General features: G+C 36.6%; 2 protein-coding genes across 13 annotated transcripts in view; one reads left to right on the top strand and one right to left on the bottom strand.

The window, feature by feature from the left end:
* The window catches only part of LOC144291725 (uncharacterized), a 96,632-nt gene extending 84,304 nt beyond the window's left edge, over positions 1–12,328 (top strand). For 6 of the 11 annotated variants that reach the window (XR_013359153.1, XR_013359161.1, XR_013359179.1 and 3 more), the window contains one exon: positions 11,593–12,328. Coding sequence is in view for 1 of the 11 variants with exons in the window: in XM_077861438.1 (XP_077717564.1) it covers positions 5,320–5,393 (74 nt within the window). In the remaining 10 variants the exon portion in view is untranslated. Of the gene's footprint in view, positions 1–5,053; positions 5,248–5,319; positions 5,750–11,592 lie in introns of those variants that run through there. The other 5 variants (XM_077861443.1, XM_077861438.1, XM_077861450.1 and 2 more) reach the window with 3 other exon arrangements.
* The window catches only part of DPP10 (dipeptidyl peptidase like 10), a 1,281,550-nt gene that overhangs the window by 1,023,992 nt on the left and 233,684 nt on the right, over positions 1–23,874 (bottom strand). The window lies entirely within an intron of this gene.

Here is a 23,874-nt window from a genome sequence, read left to right on the forward strand (position 1 = left end):
GGAATGATGGCTGGCATTGGGTAAAGAAAAGGCAAGTTCAGTTTTGTGTCTTTGACAATAGAATACCAAATGGGAAATCCTAACAAGCTGGTAGTAAGTTCTGGAGTTCAGGGGAGTTGGTTCATGGTCCAGCCAGAGAAATGAAGGCCATTAGTTACAGTCAAAAAAGAGAAGTCTCCTTTCTGGTAAAAGCAGGTCTTAGGTCTATGTTTTCCTATAGCCAAAAGTTAATTATTTAATTGTTGTCCAAACTGAGACAAAAGAGGAGCAGAGACCAGGTGGTGATTCTCAAGTCAGGAGCCAAATAAGTAAAGCTACTGCAGCATGGTGAATGACTTAACATGCAAATCTTGCTATTATCATATGAATTATGGGAGTAGGGAAATCAACAGGCAAGTAGGCAGAGTGAGGAGATCAGCCAGGTGAAGTGAAGAAGGAATCTGATAAATAATAATATTTCAAAAGTAAACAGAGGATGAGGAATCCAAGAGTCAGAGAAAGTATAACCAGAGATTCAGAAGAAGGAAAATAGGATATCTGAGAAGAGAAATTAATGACCTGAGTCAGACAATGCAGAGAATTCATGTAAAAACAGAAACAAAGTATGTCCATTTGATTCAGTCAGTGGGAAACTCTTGCTCACCTTGATAGGTACACTACTTTGTTAGGAGATGTTCACCAGTTTAGAATTCAAACACAATCAGCCATAATCACTTAATGGGACTCTATGGCTTCCTGAGCCTGCTCAATTTTACAAGCACATCAAGTATGCTAAAAACATAACAGAAATTAATAAAAAACTAGACTTATGCACATGAATCCAATATGCCAGCACAAGTTTCTCATGACGGAAGACAGGGCAGTTCCTCTTTGTTTCACGTACTGAAAAGGATGGTCATTTTCTATCCAACACCCTCTTTCCTTTGTGAAAGAGGTAACTGAGTATCTAAAGCAAACTGGACTCCACCAGCAAAATGTGGCGAACAGGAGAACAGAAGCACAAGAACCAGCTGCTGGCACCTGGGTAAGACCAAAGGATTCCTGGATGTTTGATGTCCTCTAGTGCAGTCAAGTTTCCTACCCAATCAGAGCCCTTTAGCAAAGTACTGAGGAAGACAGCCACCCTGGTGTGGCAGCATTGTGAAAGCAGCCCAGGAGGGGAGAAAGAAAACACTTTCATGTGCTGACCTCATCCTGTTTTTCCCCTTTTGTCTTTGCTTTTGCCTCTGTCTTTTATATTTCTCTCTGTACTCCAGGATCCACTTCTTTCCAACCTTTGAACACCATATGAATATGTCACATTGAAAGCCACAGTGAAGTAGTGGTAGAGTAAAATCAATTCCTTGAACCTCCATTTCTCATAAAATGGTCAGAGGGTGAAAGAGAAAGCTCCTCACAGATCTCTCTCTCTCTCTCTCTCTCTCTCTCTCTGTAACTGTCAGGAAGGCCCACTTGACTTTTAACTCCTGCAGGACCCAGCTTAGGGTCACCTGAAAAATAAAATGCATTAAAGCCAACACAAACTAGAAATAGTCTAAGAAAAATTTTCCCTACTTCAAATGTTCTTAATAGTTTCCAGGGTGCTGAGATAAGGATTCTCCTTCCCCAGAGAAGGTCTGGGGTGTGGTGTAGAAATAGTCACACTGGTCAGCTCTTACCTAGGCAGCAGGTTTGAACATATTAAGAGAGGACTTCAAGGAAGTGAAAAAATCTGTGAGGTCCAGGAGCATAAATATTCAAAGGCAGGATGTTACCACTCCAATGGGCCAGTATTCGGGCCTTTCTGCAGGCCAAGGTAGCAGAGGCAGCGAGCCTAAGATAGAAGAGCTTCATTCTCATCAAAGAATAGGAAGGAGTCCATCAAGCAGAGATCACGTTAGAACTTCACTCATACTCACTGTCCCTATTACATTCTTAATTGTGATGCGGGAAGAAACAAAAATGTTTTTTAAAAGACACACTGAATGTTGAAGAGCTCATCCTTAGAGTAGGATGGACCTGGATAAGGATTCTATTTCCATCACCTACTTATGAAATAGCTCCACAACAACATAGATCACTTCTGTTCTTGCCTACCCCTATATGCCTAGAGTTAAGCACAGTACCCGCTACAAAATAGGTGCTAAATAAATATTTGTCAAATAAACTCAAGAAAATAAATAAAAAGAACATAAAGCAGGAAGAATTTATCGTACACTGAGGAAGTTGCTTCACAGCTCCTAATCTCAGTTTCTTCTTCTGCCAAATGGAAAAAAAAACTACTGTACCTCAGTAAGGAGTGTCTAAAGGGTTCAAGGAGAAAGAATATATATGTGTGCTTATCAACATGTTTAGTCCTTAAACATATTTGGTAAATGCTAGCTATTATACTGATAAACAAATCTTTAGACATACAGGACCCTGTAGGTCCTAAAGGAAACCCCAGTTAAAGAACCAGAATATTAGGTGTATGTAATCCAAAGGTGGTTTTGACACAGGTTAAACAGGGGTAGGGCATGATGTGTGCATATTCTTCATACTTCACGAGGATCCACAAGTAGTACAAATACTCCCTGGGAACATGGTATTATAAGGAAAGCTAAAATTTTGCAACTTAAATTTTATATAGACTTTTACTTTAAAGTGTGTGTGTCGGGGGGGGGTAGTATTCCTAATTTTAAGGGCATATCCAATTCTTTCAAAAGCAGAATGATAATAATAACAATAAATAACAACAACAACAAACTGACCATTGTAATTTAGAATTGACTGCTAGATAAGCACCTGGAACTATGGGCTTATCCAAAGTACAAGAAAACAGTATTTTACAGCAAAATAGTTGAGAGAGGCTACTGCATCCTGGAAGTTTTACGAAATTTTAAAAGAAAAAATTGGAGAGATCCAAAATAACATGAACCACAGAATCTCAGGGTTGAATGAGTCTCTAAAACCATGTTTCCAAACTCCCACTGGCACTGAATCCTGGGGAGATGAATGCCAATCTGAAGTCTTGCTGGATGATTTAGATTTGGCTAGATGGAGAATAGGTCTAAAGGTGTCTCACTCTTTAGAGAAAGAAAAGGGGAGAGAGCAAGAGAGAGAAAGACAAAGGGAGAGGGAACTAATAACCTAAGTGTCCTGCTGACTGTTCTAGGAAATGTCAATTATGCCATCCTGGAAATGAGTACGACAGGGCCTAGGACTTGCGCCTTAGTTTTCAGCACTTCCACTGAAGAAATTGGACTGGGTGATGGATAAATGTTTTAAATCATCTCTCCCAAGCTCTGTCACTGGCCAAAAACCGGGTCAACTCATTGCTACATTTCTCAGGCTGCCTATAGTTGGAAATAATGTAATCTTCCCTAGGCACTGTAGTGCTGTTTATCTGTTCTTATGATTACGGCAAAATGCCACAGCTCTGTTTCACAACAGAGATTATAACAGGAACATAAAATAAAGCAAATTAATTGTTTCTCATGATAACAATGTTAGATGACAAAGAAATAAAAACAGGCTATCTTCTTTCCAAAGCAATTTTAAAACCCTAACACTGAGCCATGCTCAGTCTACTCTGATCTAGCACAGGCTTCATAAAATATATTCTTTCAGAGTATTTGTTGTTGTTGTTAATGCACACATATTCCCTGCTGTTGCAGAAGAGAGAGGCCCACACAGAGCCTCCATTTTGCCACTGGAGGTGATTCTTTTAAAGGGCCTTTCAGAAATCAGGAATGTAGTTAAAGCAATAAGCATCTCTGAACTATATCTTACTGGGGGAACTAATGAAAAACAATTGTTCTTCTGTTCCTTGTATATCACCTGATGAGTCTATCTGGTCCCCATGAAATACATAAGTACTGCTTTAAGAGCAGAAAATATCAAGATCCAGAGGAGAAGACTTTATCATGTTCAAAAAAAAGAAAGCAAATGAAATCTGAAAGTGATTATAGAATGAAAGAGTTCTTACTACATGCCAGACTTTTGGTGTATAGGAATCAAAATGAATCAAGAGAACCATTGGGAACAGGGACTGATCCATACATTGAACTGTAATGGACTATGCACTAGGCAGTCGGATCATGTTCTCTACAAAGCTGCATTAGGCCAATTCAAAGAATTCAATGTGGTTGGCTGATATGACTGAACAGTAGAAAAAGACTCCTGAGAAAAAGTAAGATTTAAGCTAGGGCTAACAAAATGGGTAAGATTAGAATAATTGGGGCACAATATGGATGGGCATTGGGGAGAAAAACAGCTTAAATTCAAGACAAATATTATGATCTAAGCACAGAATAATATAGAAAGAGATGGAGTCTTAGATTTGGAAACCATGGAATGGCTTCTTATATGAGGAGACTCTACCACGTAGCAGTCAAATTCATCTGCTCTCCAAGAAAGTTCCTCTCATGCTGGGCCCTGTTGTAGTCATATCTGCTTCTCTGGAATCCAGTACAGTGTCTACTCTATAATTTAGTTTAATGAAAATGTTGTACACCAAATGGCTTCCAAATGTAAGTTTGAATTGCCTATATAAACAGCCTTTAAAAGAATGGATTTAACAGATTAAAAAAAAATCAATTTGTGGGTAGCTGAGCAGCTCAGTCGGTTGAGTGTCTATCTTTGGTTTAAGTCATAGACTCGGGATCGAATTCCAGGTTGGGCTCCCTGCTCAGTGGCAGTCTGCTTTTCCCTCTCCCCCATGCTTATGTTCTCTCAAATAAATAAATAAAATCTTTAAAAAATCAATATGCTTAATTTTTAGGACAATATTTATTGGTACTTCATAATTCTGTACTCTATGCTTAAGAAGAATTGTTTCACTGTATTTATATGACCCGTAAACTACAGGTTTGCACTAATGTTTGGACACACATTTTTATTCAATTGACCACTTATTGTAAGGACTGAAGAAATACATAATTAGCTTTTTAGAAAGAAAGGCAAAATACTGAGTTCTTAAAAAGTAAGGATTTAAAGAATAAAATTATATTTCTAAGACAGAGTGGATAATGTGGAACCAGAGTGGTGAGAGAACCCATTATTGCAATCTTCTCACAAAGTTTTTATAACACAGGACCCAGGTGTATAAAACTGGATGAGATGGTTTTGATGGTTAACACACAGGAGATCAAAAAGGTCAGAAAAGTAACCATGGGCTGGAGTGATCATGAAATTATGAAAACTATGAAAAAATGTTGCATGAATTTCCCAGAAGAGACATCAATGGCAGAAATATTGAAAGTTCTTATTAAAACGTGCATGTTTTATGTATGTGTGTGTATATATATATGTATATATATATAAATATACAAATGTATATATCCTCTATTTTATATGTAGATGCTATTACTGCCTGGACCCTGATGTTACAGTATTTAGAAGATGTCCTAGAAGATATAAACCCCAGGAGATAGTTCCGTGAAAATATAAAGTACAGATGTACCGAGAGATGTGTCCTAGCTGAGTGGGCAAATTGATTTCTATCAACTGCATTTTATTTTAAATAGGACAGGTGTTTATTTTTCAAAAATACCTGTGGAAAATCCTGCCATGACCTGCAGAATCATTTCCTATATCCTACACTTTGTCAGCATATTTCAGTATGTTGAGCTTACTTGGTTAGGGGTTATCTACACGGAGACTCCATCTCTTGCTCCATGACAAACATGATAACAGAAAGAGATGTACCTTCTTAGTTCTTAAAAAAAAAATTTGGATTGCACAATATTAGAGTGTGAAGCATTCTTACTATCAGCTGGAGAATACTAAGGTAAGATTTCATAATCCTTTTTAAAAATGTATTCTTGCAGATGCATCTCCAAGAAGTAATTTATGATGCATTATCTAAATTCCTCCTGTTGTCCTAATCATTGGAAGTAAGACTCCCAAAAACTTAGAAATAAAATATACATATACATACATATACTTGCAGACACACCCCTTCATCAATCCAGTATTAAGTAGTGTTTTCATGTCTGCAATACTACCTCATAATCTACAGTCACAAATTATACCACCTATGATATATTGCAGGGGTCATGTGCCAAATAAGGTCAACCACCTGTCTTTTGTAAATAAACGGCTATTGGAATAAAGCTATGCTCATTTGTTTATATATTGTCTGTGGTTACTTTCATGCTAGTGTAACAGCAGAATTGAGCAGTTGCAAACAAGAACATATGATTCACAAAGTCTAAAATACTTATTATCGTGTCCTTTATAGTTTGTTGACCCTAACCTATAGTCTAAGTGCCATAATGCATCAGGAATTCCCAATCACTTACAGCTGTCAAAATTGAGTGTATCTTCTTTAAAACAATGTAAAATGATTTCCTAAGTAGGAACACCTAGAGTTTTATTTCCAATCTAATTTTAACAGAGTTGCTATAAATACCCCTTAATACTATTACCACCAATGACGTACAGTGCTTTGCCATAGAAGAGTAAGTCATATTTACTAATATTTCAATGTGTCAGGTGTGGGTAGGTTCCTTTTGGAGTGCGTATGTATATGTATGTATATAGTCACAACCACTTAGTGAACTATTATTTCCAATTTACAGATAAGCAAAAAGAGGTTCATATGGTTTATAAAAATTAGCAACTGACATACAACTAGAATTTTGGTAAGCTATGATTTGATTACAGATCTCTAGCTTCAAAATCCAAGTTCTTCCCAGTACATAACAGAACTTTTTTGTTTTTTAATTTTAATTTTTTTCAGCTTTCTAGGGAATTAATTGGGCAAAATGCATAGGCAACTCACATCCTGGATTGCCTCATTGCCCATGAGTTCTCTAATATTTAGTTCTAAATAAATACTATAATATAAACAAGAAAAGTCTAAAGAAGAGCACCTAGTGCCATTACAACAACAACAGGGCTTTTTAGAGAACAATTACTCTATCATACCAGGTAGAAAAGGAGTAATTCCACAGACCATTTATGGTTCTCTCTGGAAGTGTTCTCTGCACTGACAGCCAAGATGTTTTTTTCACATTGCGACAACAGATCTCAGCTCCGCCTCTCTGTATTTCATTCTCTGCTCCAAACAAATAAAATTTACAATTCTCATTTGAGGCGTTCACAAATAAAATGCTTTGAAACAACTGCCCTTCATTAGAGTTTCATGAACCATTGGGGTGTAATCAGATCTTGTTGGAAACCACATTCCAGCCCTGTGTACAATATTACTATGACCACTGCTACTCAGAAAATCTGTGCTCTAAAGTGAAATGAAGGTCTCAAATTGTTTGAGGACACAAATGAGTTTCTAGTCAGAAACAACCTGCTGCGAAAAGACTTCTTTTAAAGAGATGCATCTACGTGCCTAATCCAAATTAAAATGTAAGGAACTGCCTAAGTGACTACTTTTATCCTGCAGAGTTAATTCCCTCAGGAATCATATCATCATGATGATAAATTTGAGAGCAAAAGTGGATGAGAAAAGGGAATTACCATGTTACCACTGTCTAGTCCAAATTATAGAAAGTTTGCTAGTAATGTTTAATCGATTTTATGCATGGGTATTTAGTAGTTATTAATTCCACCAATATTTACTGAGCATATTAGTGTGCATCATTGTGTGATGCCTGAAGTTTCAAATATTAAAAAAAAAAAAGATGCTGCCCACAGGGCTTATATAGTAGAGAACTTCTGTAAATAATAATCACAATCCACGAGCAGAAATGAAATAAAAGCAGGGGGGAAGAGAAATGAGGAGAAGGAACCATTCTGCAGCACACGTCCAGACGTCGGTTAACCACCACATCTTTAGGCGGTGAAGTAGGGGAATCCAGGGATAGTATAGTTCCAAACTTTTCCCATAGCTGTACAAGTAAGTCCTATCGTAATAAAGGGTTAGTGTGAAAACAATGTCTATTTTTTTTTAAATCTTCATAGCTCCTAGTTGGAAGTGAAAAAGTATTCCCTATCATTGTAATTAGCCCATTTGTTTAATTCTCACTCTAAAGCATAAGGGCTTAGAAAGTAAAATGATAACTGACTACAACAAAAACCTACTCAATATAATGTGATTCATTTATCATGGTAAAGTTTATTACAAATGCTAAAATACAAGAAGTGAAACACTCCGTATCTTTTATTTTAGGAAGCTTTCACTTTATAAATCACATGTAAAAATATTGGTGGTTGGGTGTGCCTTTTGCAAGATGTTACTTTATCTTCCTCACGTAAATAACCACTCTCATGAATCTCAATCAGGCTGGAGTTATTGCAGTGATCATCAGATTAAACATGCTTTCATTTGCTCCGAAATGAAAACAGATCTATTTTAGCACAATATATTACAAATCATCTAATGTATTCCAGACTGTTATCTGCAGTTTATATAGAAACAAACACTATACTCCTTTAACTGTATTGATTCACTAAGGAGACAAACATCGACATCATCATTTAGCAGCTCTTAACTGCAGGCAGGTTTTTAACCCTTGATTTTCAGTTTCTTCATCTGTACAATGCAGACACTATCTTAGTGGTTTGTGATGATTCATTGGCATAATCTACACATGTGGTCACCAGCATAATACTCAGTGCAGAATAGGAGATCAATAAATGTTAGTTTTTTTTTCCCATTAGAAAATACACTATAAGATCCATTTCAACCCTCAAATAATTGGTCATTTATTTCCTTGACCTTATTCATCCAAAAATAAAGACAGACCTTAATTGTCATTTTCTCTACAAGAAGTTCAAATCCAGTAACTATAAAAGGACTTAAATACAGAAGGGAAGTCCTATCCAAACGTGCAATAACAACTCCATATTTTGTTTTTTGCTTATATATTCCAGAATGATGGTAATAATTAAATAATCTTGCCTAGACAGTTATCTTCAATGTGCAATATTTAGCATAGGATAAAGTCAAACACTCATCTTTGATCATTACCAAAAATACAAGTTGAAAAGTCAGGCTAAGGAGGTGGTAGGGGGCAGATAATTCAGAACAAGATAACACTATTTAGTTAGATAACAGACTCTAAGACTCTAAGCTTCAGACTGGGACCAGGGGAAGATGTGTATAAAATCTGGTCCCGCTAATTCAAACTGTGTAGCCTTGGGGAAAGTACTTTTTCTCTCTGAGCCTCAGTTAAATGGGTATAATAAACAAAGTCATATCTTTAATGTTTGATATTTAAAATGTTCTGTCCATGGAAGGTCCTGAGTAGTGAAATACATTTTTCAATTTTTTTTAATTAAAGGGAAGATTCTGATGGATCAATTTCAAGAGAATGATCCATCCTGGAGGATCTAGTTCTATGAGAGAGAGATATACATATAGATAGCCTGGAGCCTTACTCAAATTTTGGTCCAATTTAACAGCATTGGCAAAACCTGCAAGCTTGCTGGGAATGCCGAATCTTAGGCTTCATTTCATCCTATGAATTATAAATTTAACAGGAATTTTAGTAAGATTCTTAGATACTTTGGATACACAATGAACTTATAGAGTGCCTGACATAGAGATGCTTTTAATGGTAATTGTTTCATGAGTTATGGCTATAACGGTGTGTATGTGCATAATTATATATAAAATGTCATATAACAGTACACCAATATTTGACTAGTTGAACTGAAATCCTTTATAACCAGTAGTGCTTGCCATAAAACATAAAGTTGCAGGACACCTGGGTACCTCAGGAATTGAGCGTCTGCCTTAGGCTCAGGGCATAATCCCAGGGTCCTGGGATCGAATCCTGTATTAGGCTCCCCACAGGGGCCTGCTTCTCTCACTGCCTATGTCTCTGCCTCTCTCATGAATAAATAAATAAAGCTCTTTAAAAAAAAGGTAAAGTTGGCATGTTAAATAGCTTTAGTTGTTATCTGCAGAAGCAGCCAATGTCTTATGAAGAGTTAAAAATGTTTGGTGATACTAACTGGAAAATAAAAGTAAAAACTGAAATTATAGAGTATTGCCATTCCATAGGATAAGATTAATCTACCTCTTTATGTACCATTCCTTGTCTGTGCAGATCAGTATTGTTTCAAAGAATTCTCCAAGACAATCTATATCACAGTCACACAGGGATCAATTAAAAGTGCAAATTCTCTGGTACCAAATTCCCCAAATATGGTTAATCAGAATTCTTAGGGATTAAGAGTCAGAAGATAGGAAATACATACTCATGTTTTCTCTTTTAAAAAGATGCTTAAAAAATATTAATGGCTTGTTCCTACCCTCAAAACTTCTAACTTAATTTATTTGAGTGTGGGTTGAGCATTGGCATTTTTTAAAAGCTCCCCAGGCAATTCTAATGTAAAGTCAAGGTTAAGAATATCATTTTCTTTTCTTCTTTTTTGTTTGTTGATATTTTATTTTTAATTGTTGAAAATGGTATCGTATTCATATTGTTTTAATGTGCATTTCTTTTAAAATTTATTTTTATTTTTTTACATTTTTAAAATTTAAATTCAATTTGCCAACATATAGTACTGTGCTCATCCTATCAAGTGCCCTCCTCAGTACCCATCACCCAGTTACCCCAACCCCCCCCCCAACTCACATCCCCTTCCATAACCTTTTGTTTCCCAGAGTTGGGTGTCTCTCATGGTTTGTCTCCCTCTCTAATATTACTCAGCTATCAGAAAAGATGAATACCCACCATTTGCTTTGATGTGGAAGGAACTGGAGGGTATTATGCTGAATAAAATAAGTCAATCGGAGAAGGACAATCATCATATGATTTCACTCATATGTGGAATATATGAAATAATGAAAGAGATCATAAGGGAAAGGAGGGGAACTAAGTGAGAATATTGTTTTCAATAGAGCTAAGCCTCATGGTTAGTATGAAGAATATCTCCATCAAGTTGTCCACTCCTGATGGTGAATTGTAAACTTTGACACTAGGTTAGAAGGACAGACTGTGCCTTAGGATCACACACATGTGGCTCTTTTAAAAATATATATATATATTTATTTGTTTATTCATGAGAGAGAGAGAGAGAGAAAGGCAGAGACACAGGCAGAGGGAGAAGTAGGCTCCATGCAGGGAGCCTGATGCGGAACTCAATCCCCAGACTCCAGGATCATGCCCTGGGCCGAAGGCAGGCGCTAAACCGCTGAGCCACCCAGGGATCCCCACATGTGGCTCTTTATATTCAAACATACATTAGTCTCAAGCCTAAAGTTATGATACTGGTTAGGACTCATAATACTAAAACATTTGCTAAATAACTGACAATTTATCAAATCAATCCCCATTCAAACAGTTCTCCTTACCACTGACAATTATCTCTTCCCATTTTGTATTCAAAAAATATATCAAATGTTTAAAATACAAGAACAATTGGGTCAAATTATGGAACCTCACTTCTGCAAATGATCCAGGATTTCAGAAAAGTGATTATGAAGAACCACATGCAAAGCCATTGGCAAATGACTTTCCAACAGAGCTAGATGATTTAATAGGAAGAGATCAGGAAATTGACGTGGGAGGGTCATAAAAAGATAGTTCAGAAGAGAATTGTTTGAATTTCAAAAGATTAGGTGAAATGCTTGGGAAAACTGATGTACTAAAAAAAATTCTAAAAAGGACGCTTCTTTTTATTTTTTATTTTTTAAGATTTTATTTAATTTATCCATGACAGACACATGGAGAGTGGCAGAGACAGGCAGAGGGAGGAGCAGGCTCCATGCAGAGAGCCCAACGTGGGACCCGATCTCAGGACTCCAGGATCAGGCCCTTGGCCGAAGGCAGGAGCTAAACTGCTGAGCCACGCAGGCTGCCCTAAAAGGGATCCTTCTTATGAACACGCTGTGAAAGTTGTCCAGAGTGAAGTGTTACACTAACTTTAAACTCAGAAAAATATGCTGCTAGGATGAATTTATTTTTTGCTGGTTTCCAATAAGCATACATAGTTGCTATAACAACCTAAAGTTTATAGTATATAAAATAAAATTAATTGTTTTCAACATTTTTAGTTCCATCTTTTCTAGATGAAAACTTCAATAAGCACACTATGCAACATGTGGTCTGAGATCTGATGCATTTTACTGTCCTCGAAAATGAAAACTTTTCTGTATTTTTATCTCCTCCATAGTACCTATTACAACTAGGGATATCCAAAGTCTGGAATCATTGTCAGCACAAAGCCATTTAAAAATTTATCACCTGCTAGGATGGAATCTTTGTTGCCAACACCCACATGACTGGTTTATTTAAGAAAATAACAAAGTTGACAAGCTACACTGTACAAGATGTATCTTGTAACATTCATTTGTTTATTTTAAAAGAAGTTTTTTAGTAATATCTTAGAATACTTTTTCCTTTGCTCTGAACGTTAACTTGCAGTAAAATAAAAGAATCTAAAATATATTATGTCATTCACTGGCTCATTGTTGATTGTGGTAAAAATGGGAAATCAACAAAAATGTACTGTATTAGGAATGCTTCAGTGAAGTAAACACTTTCAGTTAATTGAATATTCTGAATCCATAAAAAATAATGTTATGAAGAGTTTACAAATATCAGAGAATTCTTATGTTATGATAGGTAAAATGAATAGACTATACACTACTTATTCAGTATGATTTTAATTGTACTATAAAACATATATATAACAAAAATATAACAATGTATGGAATAATGTGAATCATGTAGTGAGTCAAATAGGATTATGAAAGTTATTTTACTCCCATTTAAAATTTTCTTCCATACTTTTCAGATTTCTTTTTTTTTTTTTTTTTTTTTTTTTTTTTTTTTTTTTTTTACTTTTCAGATTTCTTAACATATTCCATGAAAAACTTCAATTATTAGCAAAATAAAAGACTTCCAAGTTCAAGTTCAAACTCAAGCAAGACAGCTGTTCTCAGCTTACAAGTCTAATTAATTCATAGAGATCCCTTGTTTCTTGACATGTTACAGTACAATATAACTGTGATTTAAGAAATTCAAATTTGAGTACTCATAGATTCTAGTATGGTTATGCAATAAATCCACTAATGAACTTGTTTTTAATGCAGATTTTAAAAATATGATCAAAATCTGTTATAATTAAATGATTGTATTCCACAGATTAGGAAAATGTATGTATGTGAAGCAATGTTTTTAATATGGCACTAGGAAAAAATAACAAAAAACAGAAACCAAATCAGTCATTAAATCTTCCCTGTTGGATGAGTTCTGAGTAGCAAATGCATGGTCTTAGGTTCTCCCTACCACTGTCAGTTACCATTACCTAAGGATCTGAATCAATATGTGAATTAGAAAATTTTTGCCCATCCTAGATACTGTGGAGCTATGGAAGGGGGAAAGATTTAAAATCAACAACACACCTCAGACTTGCAGGCTAGGTTGGGGGTAGAGAGGGTCTGTTGACAGACATAGGAACTTACAAGGTGTAATATGTCAAGCAAATTAAGTGGCCTACTGAGAAAGAGAGTGTTACATCTATCTTCTTACCCTTTGTACCCGCCTGATACAATACTTAAATCACAGTACCAAGCTGGTAGCAGATGGCTAATAATTCACTGAACAGCAGGTAATACAATAGAAAGATGTTGTTGGAGCTGGGAGGACCTTAGAACACAGGGAAGGGCTGATAACATTCTTTTTGACATCACTGTTGGGAATATCCCAGTACCAGAAATAAATGTAATTAAGAAAGAATCTGCATGTGGAGGAAAGGTCTCAATATTTTTATGAGAGTATGGACTGGTAAGTATTTCACAGGGCATTTAGCAATAAGAACTAATAAATTATTTGCAGAGGGCTGCTATAAATTACACAAAGTAACATATGCAGTTCCAAGAATCAAACAACCTCCCACAAACCCCCATGATAATTTTTGTGTTAGAAGAAAAAGAGTACAAAAAGTGTAACAAGAAAGGTCAACTGGGAAAGATATAGGTTCTCACTAGCTTACAAATTGAGTCTTCCAGAAAGCAATCAGCATGACATCCTCCCCATTTCTTTGCCTCATATTTCATCTGTTATCTACTGAAGCTGGGATGGAGCTTGTGATTTCAAATTTTACAAATGGAACATAATCGGAAAGTGTTGACATAAATATGCAATTGCTGAGTATCAACACAAACAATTCAGTCATGCAAAGAACAGTTACCTAATTTATCTATCAAACACTTCTTTGTAGGCAGAGTGGGAGAGAGAGTCAGGAAGGAAGAAAAAGACACATAGAGGAAACTTGTGTTCCAGAAAGAAAATATGATAATCGTATCATTTCCATTAACCTTGTTTTTCTTCCAAGCGCTTTTTTTCATCTGTTTTTAAACATTACACACAATCCCAATAAAAGAAAATGCACAAATGTAATTTTCTATAAATGTATTGAAATGATAACATATCTCTTTGGAAAATAAATTTCATTTTGAATGCTTTTCACTTACCACACCCAAAAATACCAAAGGTAGAGTGATGTCAGGCAAGTGGCCGAGTAAGATGTCCCCCTTTTTCATACCCTGTAAACAACAATAATGTGGCATTTATCCACAGATACAAATGCCTTCCTGGGGTTTGGGGAGCCTGGTAGGAGACTGTGAAAACTCAGTGAATTTCAAGACTGAAGAGAGACATTTTGAGAAGGCAGGCTTGCCCCCAGGTGGCTGACATGCCAATGAAAGTCCCACCTCCATACCCAGAAACAGTTCTATACCCATAAGGACTTGGCTACAGCCCCATTTGTCTTTGTCCTGTCACTAGCACTATATGCCAAGGGACCTGGGAGGACTTACCCCACACATGTGTGTGGTGGGTAATAGGCATGCAAAACTGGGTCCCAACTATAGGTGCTGAAGTGGTCCATGAACCAGCTTCAGGCCCTCTCTTTGCCACAGCCTGGGAGCCTCTAGAAGTAAGGCTGCCAAATACAGCCAGATCACAGATTCTGAAAGGGACCTATAGCTGAGTTCCAGACTATCTCAGCCAGTCAGTGAACAGCCCTACGAGTACAGAAACTTGCTAGGCAATACTCCCACCTGTGACACTGGAGATCCTGAAAGCATCCTATACTTGTCCCTAGCCCCCTCAAAGCCAAAGTCTGACAGTAGACCTGCTAACCCAGGGCTCAGCAGGAGACAATCCCATCTGCAACGCCAGATCCTGAAGGGCCCTATAGTTAACTCAAGCTCCCCCAGCCATCATTTATCACAATTACTTATAATGATAAGCACATACATTTAGAAAAAAAAAAAAAAAAAAAAGAAGAGCTGAAAAAAGTAATCTAACTTTACACCTTAAAATATAGGAAAAAATAATAATCTAAGTCCCAAGGCAGCACAAGAGAGGAAATAATAGAGATTAGAGCCGAAACAAATGAAGTAGAGACTAAAAAGACAACAGAAAAAAAAAATCAATGAAACAAAGAGTTGGATTTTTGTTTTTGTTTTTGGGAAAGCAAACAAAATTGACTAATCTTTGGCTGGACCAACCAAGAAAAGAGAGGATTCAGATAAATAAAATCAGAAATGAAGGAGGAGCTATAACTAACACCACTGAAATACAAAGAATTATGAGATGTTACAATGAACAACTATGAAAAATAAACCTAAAAGAAATGGATAGGGCAGCCCAGGTGGCTCAGCAGCTTAGCACCGCCTTCAGCCCAGGGCCCGATCCTGGAGACTCGGGATCGAGTCCCACGTCAGGCTCCCTGCATGGAGCCTGCTTCTCCCTCTGCCCGTGTCTCTGCCTCTCTCTCTCTCTCTCTCTCTCTCTCTCTCTGTTTCATGAATAAATAAAAATCTTAAAAAAAATGGATAAATTCCTAGAAATATACAACCTCTAAGACTGAATCTTGAAGAAATATAAAATATGAACAGATCAATGATAACTAAGGAGATTGAAGCAGTTTACAAAAACTTCCCAAAAAGAAAGTCAGGACCAGATAGTTTCACCAATGAATTCTACCAAGTACTTAAACTCATGCCCAACTTTCTTCAACTCCTCCAAAGTACTGAAGAGGATAGAGCACTTCTAACTTCATTTTATAGGGCCAACATTACCCTAATACCAAAGCCACGTAAGGATCTACAAGCGAAGAAAACTACAGGCCAATATCCTTGATGACTATAGACTCAAATATTCTCAGGAAATACTAGTAATCCGAATTCAACAACACATTACTAAGATCATAAACCATAACCAAGTGTGATTTATTACTGAGATTCAAAAATCAGTCAATATACACCAATAAATAAACATGACATAACACGTTAATAGAATGAGTGATAAAAATCATTTGAGCTCCTCAGCAGATGTAGAAAAAAATTTGACAATATTTAATATCCCATCATGATAAAAGCTCTCAACACAATGAATTTAGAAGGAACATACCCCATTTGCAAATGTCTTATCAGATAAAGGGCTAGTATCCAAAATCTATAAGGAGCTTACCAAATTAACACCCAAAGAACAAATAATCCAATGAGGAAATGGGCAGAAGACATGAACAGACATTTCACTAACAGACACATGAAAAAGTGCTTAACATCACTTGGCATTAGGGAAATAAAAATTAAAACCACAATGAGATATCACCTTTTATCAGTCAGAAAAGCTAAAATTAATAAGTCAGTAAACGACAGATGTTGGTGAGGATGTGCAGAGAAAGGAACACTTTTACACTGTTGGTGGGAATGTAAGGTGGTGCAGCCATTCTGGAAAACAGTATGGAGGCTCCTCAAAAAGTTGAAAATAGCGCTGTATTACAACCCAGCAATTACACTACTCTATTAGGTATTTACCCCAAAGATACAAATGTAGCGATCCAAAGGGAACACCTGTACCCCAATTTTTATGGCAGCAATGTCCACCACAGACAAACTATGGAAAGAGTCCAGATGAATGGATAAAGATGTGTATATATACATACAATTCCATTCCGTATGGAATACGGCCATCAAAAAAAAAAAAAAATGAAATCTTGCCAGTTGCAATGATGTGGATGGAACTAGGGGGTATTCTGCTAAGTAAAATAAGTTAATTATAGAAAGACAATTATCATATGATTTCATTCATATGTAGAATTTAAGAAACAAAACAGATGACCATAGGAGAAGGGAGATAAAAATAAAACAAGAAGCAAGCAGGGAATGAGACAAACCATAAGAGACTCTTAATCATAGGAAACAAACTGAGGGTTGCTGGAGGGAAGAGAGGTGGGAGGGACAGAGTTACTGGGTGATGTATACTAAAGAAGGCATGGGATATAATGAGCGCTGATGAATCACTGAACTCTACCTCTGAAACTAATAATACGCTATATGTGAATTAACTGAATTTAAATTCATAAAAAGGAGGAACATACCTCATAAATGACAAACCCACACATAGCAATATACTTAACAGTAAAACATTGGAAGTTTTCCTCTAAAATCAGGGACAAGATAAGGGTAACCACTCTCATCTCTCCTATTCAACATAGTTCTAGAAGTTCTAACCAGAGCAACTGGACAGGAAAAAGAAATAAAAGACATCTAAATAGGAAAAAGAGAGTAAAATAGTCTCTGTTTGCATATAATATGATCTTATATAAAGATAACACTAAAGATTCCATCATAGGGGAGCATGGGTGGCTCAGCTGGTTGAGCATCCCACTCTTGGTTTTAGCTCCAGCTATGATCCCAGGGTCATGAAATTGAGCCCTGCATAGGGCTCTGTGCTCAGTAGGGAGTCTGCTTGAGATTCTCTCTCCCTCTCTTCTTTTGTCACTCCCCTTGCTCTCTCTAAAATAAATGAATGGATCTTTAAAAAAAGACTGTCATATATCTGTTAGAATAGATGAATTCATTAAATTTTTAAGATACAAAACCTTTATACAAATATCAGTTTCATGATTACCACTAACAACAAACTATCTGAAAAAGAGATAGAGAAAAAAATACAATAGTCAAAAACTGTAAAATACTAAGGAATGTATTTAACCAAGGAAGTGAAAGATCTGTATCCTGAAACTATAAGGCATTTAAAACATAAAGAAGGAATGCCTGGGTGGCTCAGTGGTTGAGCATTTGCCTTTGGCTCAGGTTGTGATCTCAGAGTCCACATCAGGCTCATGAATAAATAAATAAAACCTTTAAAAAAAAAAGGACTTAAAGAAGACATAAATAAATGAAGAGCCATCCCACACCATGGATCAGAAGATTTAAAATGTAGAAATTTTACATGCTACTCAAAGTGATCAACAGATTCAGTGCAATTCCTATTAAAATCCCAATGGCATTTTTCACAGAAAAAAATCCTAAATTCTGCATGGAATTGCAAAAGACCCTAAGTAGCCAAGAAATCTGGATAAAGAAGAACAAAGCAGGGAACACCACAATTTCTGATTTCAAGATATATTACAAAATTATACTAATAGAAACAGTACAGTAATTGGCATGAAAAGAGACACACGGTACAATAGAACAGAATCAAGACACCAGAAATATACCCACATACATATGGTAAACTAATATTTGACAAGAAATCCAAGAACACTCAATGAGGAAATGATAGTCTTTTCAATAAATGGTGTTGGGACACTGAATATCCCCATACAAAAGAAAAAAAAAAACTGGACTCCTCTCTCAAACCACTCAAAAAAATTAACTTGAAAAAGATTAAAGAGGGATGCTGGGGTGGCTCAGTGCTTAAGTGTCTGCCTTCGGCTCAGGGTGTGATCCCAGGGTCCTGGGATCGAGTCCTACATCGGGTTCCACATAAGGAGCCTGCTTCTCCCTCTGCCTGTGTCTCTGCCTCTATGTCTCCCATGAATAATCAAATAAAATCTTTTTTTAAAAAAAGAAATAGATTAAAGATTTAAATGTACAATTAGAGAAAACATAGAGAAAATCTCCTTGATAATGGTTTGGATATGGCACCAAAAGCACAGATGACAAAAGCAGAATTAAACAAATGGGACATGCAAAACTAAGAAGCTTCTGTACAGCAAAAGAAACAACCAATAAAATTAAGAGACAGTCTGTGGAGTGAAAGAAAATATTTGTAAATCCTGTATCAGATATGGAGTTAATATCTAAAACATATAAAGAACTCATATAATTCAACAGCAAAATGACTAATAATCCCATTAAAAAGAGGCAGAGGATCTGAATTGACATTTTCCAAAGAAGACACACAGATGGTCAAAAGGCACATAAAAAGATTCTCAATATCACTAATCCCCAGGGAAATGCAAATCAAAACCACAAGGAGATGTCACCTCATATCTGTTAGAATGACACATAAAAAGAGATATGTTAAGTGTTGGTGAGGATGTAGAGAAAGAGAACTCTTGTTCATGTTGATGGGAATGTAAATTTCACAGCTGCAATGAAAAAAACACTATGGAGATTCCTCAAAAAATTAAAAACAGAATTACCATATGATCCTGCAAATAATAAAAGTGCCCGCCTCACAATACTGTTGTGAGGATTAAAAGAATGAGTATAAAATGACAAAAATATATATATGTATACCTTTAAAAATAGACAAAGACTTAAAATTCAGAAGCATTTTCCATATTAGAAAATGTAGATAAATGTGACTGACAAAACAATAATGCTAAAATTAAAGTGAGAGATAGCTGAAAAGTATCAGCATCTGTAATAAGATTATCTTAAAAAGTAAAATTTTTATGAGCAAAATTGTTCAATTTCAAAAGGCAAAGGATAGTTTTATTATAGTATATGAAATAAAAATCACCAATAAAATATGCAAAGATACTCAACTTTTCCAGTAACCCTAAGATGCAAAACTTTATAAAAGACACCTTTCTTTTATTTGTTTTTACTCACCAGAATGGTAAATTTACAAATTTATTAAAACAAATTTTGGCAAGTAAGAATGTACAGGAATAGTCAATTCTCATATTGTGGTGGTGAAAATATAAATTAATATAGACAATATGGAAGGCAATTTGATAGCACCTGCAAAATTTAAATTCTGTATACCCTTCATCACTGAAATTATATTTCTATATATCCACCCTAGAAAATCATTGGACATATGTCCAAGAGCTAGAAGTGGCAAAGTTCACTTTGTCAGCAAAGTACATAGCAAAATAAACAAACAAATAAGTAATAAATAAAAATAACTTGAATGCCCACTAATGAAGGAGTAGCTAAATAAGCTAAGCTAATGAACTAAATAAATATTATATTGTTGAATGCTCTGTAGCTGTTGAAATGATTAGATTTATGTGTATACTAATATTACAGATTCTCCAAGATTTACTACATAGTGAAAGAAACAAGGTGCTGACAATTCTTGCATAATAATTCAATTTATGCAAAAATTAAAACAAAGTAAGAGGAAAACAGAAACACAAATCATACTATGTAATTTCTGTGAGTAGGTATTTGAAAAGATTCACACTAATTGATAATAAGTAATACCTTTTTTAAAAAAAATTTTTTTATTGATTTATTCATGAGAGACGCAGAGAGAGTAGCAGAGACACAGGCAGAGGGAGAAGCAGGCTCCATGCAGGGAGCCCGATGTGGGAGTCAACCCCAGGTCTCCAGGATCAGGCCCTGGGCCGAAGGCAGAGCTAAACTGCTGAGCCACCCAGGCTGTCCTAAGTAATACTTCTTAAGAGGATAGCCTAGAGGTAGTGACCCAAAAGGATATGTTGTAATTATAGTGTTTGACTTTTTTTTTTTTTTTGGCCAAGAGAATATATATATTAGAAGATAGTTAATTTCCAATTTGAGTATTAACTTCACGACAGGCACTTAAGTAGCCTTTGTTGAGTAAGTGAATAGAAGGTAAGGGAATGTTAGGTAGGGAAAGGAGAAAGAATAGAAGGAAGGAAGGATGTATGTGTGTAGTAAGTGGAGGCCAGGACAAAGGGTGTGGACCTCCTGCAATAGATGGCACACCAAAGGTTTCTCTACACAGGGGAACTATATTATCAACATTGTGCTGTGGGGCACCTACTGTGTGCACGATAGGGAAGCATGGGGAGAAAATGAAAGTGGACAGCAATTCATTCCTGAAAATATAAGGGCGAGTGATGACAGAGATCTAAACAAGTTCAAGTGCTTATGAAGAGTAGCAAGTAGGGAGGGAGCAACTGATCCCAAGAAAGGAGATACCTAATGGTGCAGGGCTCTGAGGAGTCTGGAGAAATGAGATCCAGAAAGGAGTGAAGGTATCATCCTTACATAAAAATAGAGGACATGTCTTCCCTCATCGCAGGTGGAAAGAATAACAGGAAGGAGATGGAGATGCAAGGCAATGATGACAATGAAAGGTCAGGAACACAGAGCAGTAGGTGTACAGCCATGTGACTTTCCCCAACAGTGCTTTGCAGGGTAGATGCAGGCAGGAGATAACAAAATCCTACACTGATCTTGCAGATTTGGCAGATGGGTACCAATATAGTCATAGTTCAGAGAATCCTATCTAGGATAGGAATAAAACAAAGAGCCCCAAAGTCTAAAATGAATAAGGGAGCGCAGTAGAGAGGGACAACAGGTGGGGTGAAAGAAGTGTTTTTCTCTCATGCATTTTTTAAGCAGACATTTAATGGGAATTTTCTACAATCTGGGCATTCTTCTAAGGCTGAGGATACAGTGACAAAAGAGACAGAGAAAAGATTTCTATTCCTATTGACCTTATGTTCTGATGGAAGGCAGAGAGATAAATCTGTAAACTAAATATGTAAACGAGAGAAAAACATAAGTTTTCATAAGACTAAAACTATGCAGGAAAACAAAAACTACTGGAAAGAGAGTAGTTGATGAGTACTTTAACAGAATCCTCTGAGAAGGATGCATCTGAGCTAAAATCTAAATAATGCAGAAGAGGCAGCCAAGCAAAGATCTGAGAGAAATGTTTCAGGCAGGAGGAAAAAAAAAAGTACAAAAGCCTGAGGCAGGACTAAGCTTGGCCCCTTCAAAGGAAGAAGAGAGAAAGATCCCTGTTACTAGTGTACAGTGATTAAAGGGGAGTGATAGGAAATAGGATCTAAGAGGTCGGTAGGGAACAGATTGTATAGAGCTTTTGAAGAGTGCAGATATTATCCTATTTGCAACAGGTAGCCCATGGAGGGTTATAAAAAGGTTGTGATAGGATCTGATGTAGTATCTAACGAAAGCAGAGGAGCAAAAATCAAGCTGGGAGACAAGTCGGAGACTACTGCAGAAGCTGAGGTGAGGTAAAATGGTGGCCAGAATGGCTATGATCGTGGCCAAGGGGGCAAGACATAACTGGATGCAGGACAAGTTTTGGAAACAGAAGCTGTAGGACTTATGCATCTGATATGAAAAAGCAAAGCAAATAACAGAGACAAATACATAATTCAGTAGAGAGATGAGAGGATAAGAAGTAGAATGTCTAAATGTAAAACTTTAGAATTATGTATCTGTTACATAGAAAGAAGATTTGAATGTGGAGTCATCGATGAGGGTGATTTATCTGAAATAAAGATGGGGATCATTGTTTCAGAGGTCAGACTGAGTGGGTGGGTTCAGTGATAAGGTATCAAACAGGGTGGTGGCAGGGCTTGGTGTGAATGAGGGTAATCATCTGGAAGCTAAAATATTTAATGAATTGAGGGGAGAGATGCCTGGGAGTTTGGTAGGTGGCAGTATAGAGAGGAGAGGTAAGGAGTTGTAAGCAGATGATAAAAGTCCCAGATGAACAGAATTTTTTAATATAAAGTTGACGGATGAATTACATGTAGGAATGGGGAGTGTGTTTTATTCAAATCCTTACACAAGATACATAGAGTCAGGAAATCAGGAGTCTTAGTGTGAGAAAGCATAGAGAAAGTGTGTCAGGCCAGAGAGAAATCACATTGCCAGTAAAGTGATTGAGAATACAACATTGGTCTCTTAGAGGCAAATAGTAACCAAATTTAGAATGAGAAAAACAGGATGTGAGTTTGGTGGAGAATGTTAGAATGCCTGGGTATGTGAATACACAAATTAGTGAATGGTCCTAGAGATTTATATCTTGCAGAGGGATGTTAAGAACGGTCAGTTTATTTGGTTACGATTTTTCCAAGAGAATATTTTTATTTAAATTCTATTAATTAACATATAATGTATTATTTGTTTCAGTGGTAGAGGTCAGTGATTCATCAGTCTTATTTAATACCTAGTACTCATTTTTTTTTCCTAGTACTCATTACATCACATACCTTCCTTAATATTCATCATCCATTTACCCTGTCCCCCCACCCCCCTACCCTCTACTGATTGGAAGTTATTTTTTTTAAGATTTTATTTCTTTATTCATGAGAGACACAGAGACAGAGAGAGGCAGAGACACAGGCAAAGGGAGAAGCAGGCTCCATGCAGGGAGCCAGATGTGGGACTTGATCCCGGGTCTCCAGGATCACGCCCTGGGCTGAAGGCACGCCAAACGGCTGAGCCACCTGGGCTGCCCTGGAAGTCAGTTCTTAAGCAGATGATCGTACTTATTCAAGAATGAAAAATATTGTGAAAGTTATCAAAGAGATTGGTTTCCCTGTAACTATCCAAAATAAAGGGGGGGGGGGGCATCCATACACAGCCTGAAGCTTAACTTGGGAGCAAAAGAGCAAGTTAAGATTGGGTGGGAAGGTTGCCTTCAAGAGACGAATTCTGAGGCACAGTGAACAACATGGTACAGTCACAGTTGGCAGAAGAGGGACGTTTGCAATATAAATAGAGAAATAGAATGTAAGGACAGGGAGAAAGAGACTCTTGGAGGACAAAATTGTTATTATGGAGAGGGGAGAATGAATCTAAAGCATGGAAGACCAATTTCACTCTAAGGAAGAGAGAAGTTGGTAGAGGAACATAGGAAAAGTGAGTTGTGATGGACAAAGAGGTGGTGGGGAAAATAATAGGTTCAAAATCAGATACTAAGCATAACCTGCTATCTCATTGAAGACTTAATACTTTAATGTCATTAGCTGTTCTATTTACAGAAGGGTCAT

Source organism: Canis aureus, chromosome 20 (assembly GCF_053574225.1).
Source record: "Canis aureus isolate CA01 chromosome 20, VMU_Caureus_v.1.0, whole genome shotgun sequence".
Taxonomy (NCBI): domain Eukaryota; kingdom Metazoa; phylum Chordata; class Mammalia; order Carnivora; family Canidae; genus Canis; species Canis aureus.